Source organism: Sinocyclocheilus rhinocerous, unplaced genomic scaffold, assembly GCF_001515625.1.
Source record: "Sinocyclocheilus rhinocerous isolate Xijiao unplaced genomic scaffold, SAMN03320098_v1.1 scaffold3552, whole genome shotgun sequence".
NCBI lineage: Eukaryota > Metazoa > Chordata > Actinopteri > Cypriniformes > Cyprinidae > Sinocyclocheilus > Sinocyclocheilus rhinocerous.
This window is the reverse complement of record NW_015645550.1, coordinates 1-2,416: the sequence shown is the minus strand read 5'-3', so window position 1 is coordinate 2,416 and position 2,416 is coordinate 1. Positions and strand designations below refer to the sequence as shown.

Here is a 2,416-nt window from a genome sequence, read left to right as displayed (position 1 = left end):
ATATCTCATAATTCCAACTCTATATCTCATAATTCCGACTCTATATCTCATAATTACGAGTTTATATCTTGCAACTTCGACTTTCTGTCTTAATTCTTTTCTCAGAATTGTGGGGGGAAAAAGTCCAAACTGTGAGAAATAAAGTTGCAATTATTTTAATTTTTTCATTGCGCTACACTTTATGTGAAAAAGAATATCACCAAATCTCAACTCTTCATAGTCACTGGAGAACTGAACTGTATTTTAGCACGATCAAGCCTTTTAATCTCTGGTCAAAAGATCAAAGCAGATGAAGTTGTTGTTTTTTTAAATCATATTTTGCTTATTTCTTTCCCCCAAAGTCTGTTTTGCATTCTAAATTATTATATTACTGCCACTTCTGCTGTTTTGAACATTCATTAGCTCTTTTTTTATTAGTTGTTTTATTATTTTTGGATCTTACTCTTCTGATGTATTTATTTCAGCCTTTTCTTTTCATTGGCATATTTATACATATTTATGAGACATTCCTTTTCATTAAAAACAAAAGTTAGAGTAAACTTTCTCATGGTTAAAAGTGATTAAAACGAGGACACCAGAGTCAAAACAAATCACGTTTGCGATAATATTCAGATCCATCATTTCATTGTGTGAAATCATCCTCCCTTATTGATATTTTTCAAAGGACATGCACATTTTCTGACACACAAACAGCAGGTTTTTAATCCTGTCTGATTTATTTGACGACTTCTCGTCCCTGTTTCTCATCCAAACCTCTGAGTGTCAGTTAAGTCACACTGAATCAATCTGAAATCACAATCAGAAGCAATACTTCATTAACAGCGATGCCCATTTTTACCAGCACTTGTGAAGAATGAAATCTAATATATAGATTATATAAGTTCAACTGTGAAACTGTACTGTGGCAAATTTGGGACCTGACTTTTTAAGATCTTTCGTTTTAGCTTTTAAGACTGGTCACTGAATAGCAGAGCTTTTTTTTATATATATATATATATAAATGATATTAGTTCACCAAAAGCTCAAACTGTGAATAGATTTTTTTTTTCCATGTTATTTTCTGGTTTCTAATCATATTTTGCGCCACTGAATGCTTTTGTACAGACCTTTAGGATTGCTTTAGTATGCCTTTTGTGGAGCCGTGAGGCCTTACAATACAAATGAATCAGACGATCCACTTTTATATAAATACACTTTTGTAAGAAATAAACCCTGGGATCTGAAGTCCATGAATAAGCATTGAGGGCATTATAGACCAACAGTTTTCTATTCGAGACTCAGTATTAAACACAGTACTGTTTTGATAAGAGACTCTATTTTTACACATGAAGGTAAGTTCATACTCTTAATACAACCAGCTCAGATATTAGGTCTATAATCCAGATTAATTGTGTGTAAAGTTTGATGTAGAGTTACTCCTGTAGATTTTATTTTTCTATATGTTTGATATCAGCCAATAACAGAGCAGCCCAGCAGAAGTGACTTTGCTATCTTGTGTTTTGTTTCCCTTCCTACAGCTTTGTTTCTTCTGGAATGTAATTCGTATGACAGAAAGCTTTAGTATTGCTTGGCCACTGAACAACATCACCATATAACCGGACCCAGTATTTGTCTCCACCGCTGTATTACTGTACCAGAGCTCAATAAACAAACGTAAAACCAACCAATCAGACTGTGTGCGCTGTATTCGATGACTTCTGAAGAGCACTGCAGTGAGTTTTTCGACTTTCCACTTCAAGATGTCATTTAATTCAGTGTTTAGTTGTAATTCATTGTGAAATGTGCGATATCTGAGTGAAAACCGTATCCACACCCATTGTTTTTTTTCAGTGCAGGTACTTCAGAACGATCTTCAAATGCATGTAACTGCTAGCGTTTACAGGTATAAATGCAATAATAACTGCGAGACGCTGAGTATTGGTTTTATTCTAGCATTGAGCCCGTCGTGTGTTCAGATCTAACAGAGCAGAATGACAATAAACCTGCAGGCAAACACGCTCATCATATTCATAACGCCAGCTGATGTCCTCGTTAACAAGCTGTCAGAGGTCAATATATATCCAAAAATGAACATATAGTATGTTTTATCCCTGCACAATTTTTACAGATTTCTCTTCTCACCGTACACTCAGTGATTCTAATTCAAAGTGTTTTTTCTGTACATAGTTTCCACTCTTGATACAATATAATAATACACATCACCCTTAAAATGATTCGTGATTTGAACACTACTATTTCTTAAACCGCATTTGAGAGGATTTTCTGCTGTGAAACTGGAAAGCTGATTTCTTGACAAAGACTAGTGACATCATCTTCCATCGTGAAAACATGACACTCTCTGAACACTATCCGGCGGCGTATTATTATACAATCAGACCGATGTTTGATCAACGCTGTGCATCTTTTACAATAAGTG

General features: G+C 34.7%; 1 protein-coding gene across 3 annotated transcripts in view; it reads left to right on the top strand.

Annotated features, from left to right (window-relative positions):
• LOC107706558 (myocardin-like) overlaps window positions 1-1,659 on the top strand; it is a 25,176-nt gene extending 23,517 nt beyond the window's left edge. For all 3 annotated transcript variants that reach the window (XM_016510309.1, XM_016510310.1, XM_016510308.1), the window contains exon 14: window positions 1,518-1,659. In XM_016510309.1, the coding sequence (XP_016365795.1) occupies window positions 1,518-1,539 (22 nt within the window). In that variant the 3' untranslated portion in view covers window positions 1,540-1,659. The remainder of the gene's footprint in view (window positions 1-1,517) is intronic.
• The last annotated feature ends 757 nt before the right edge of the window (window positions 1,660-2,416 follow it).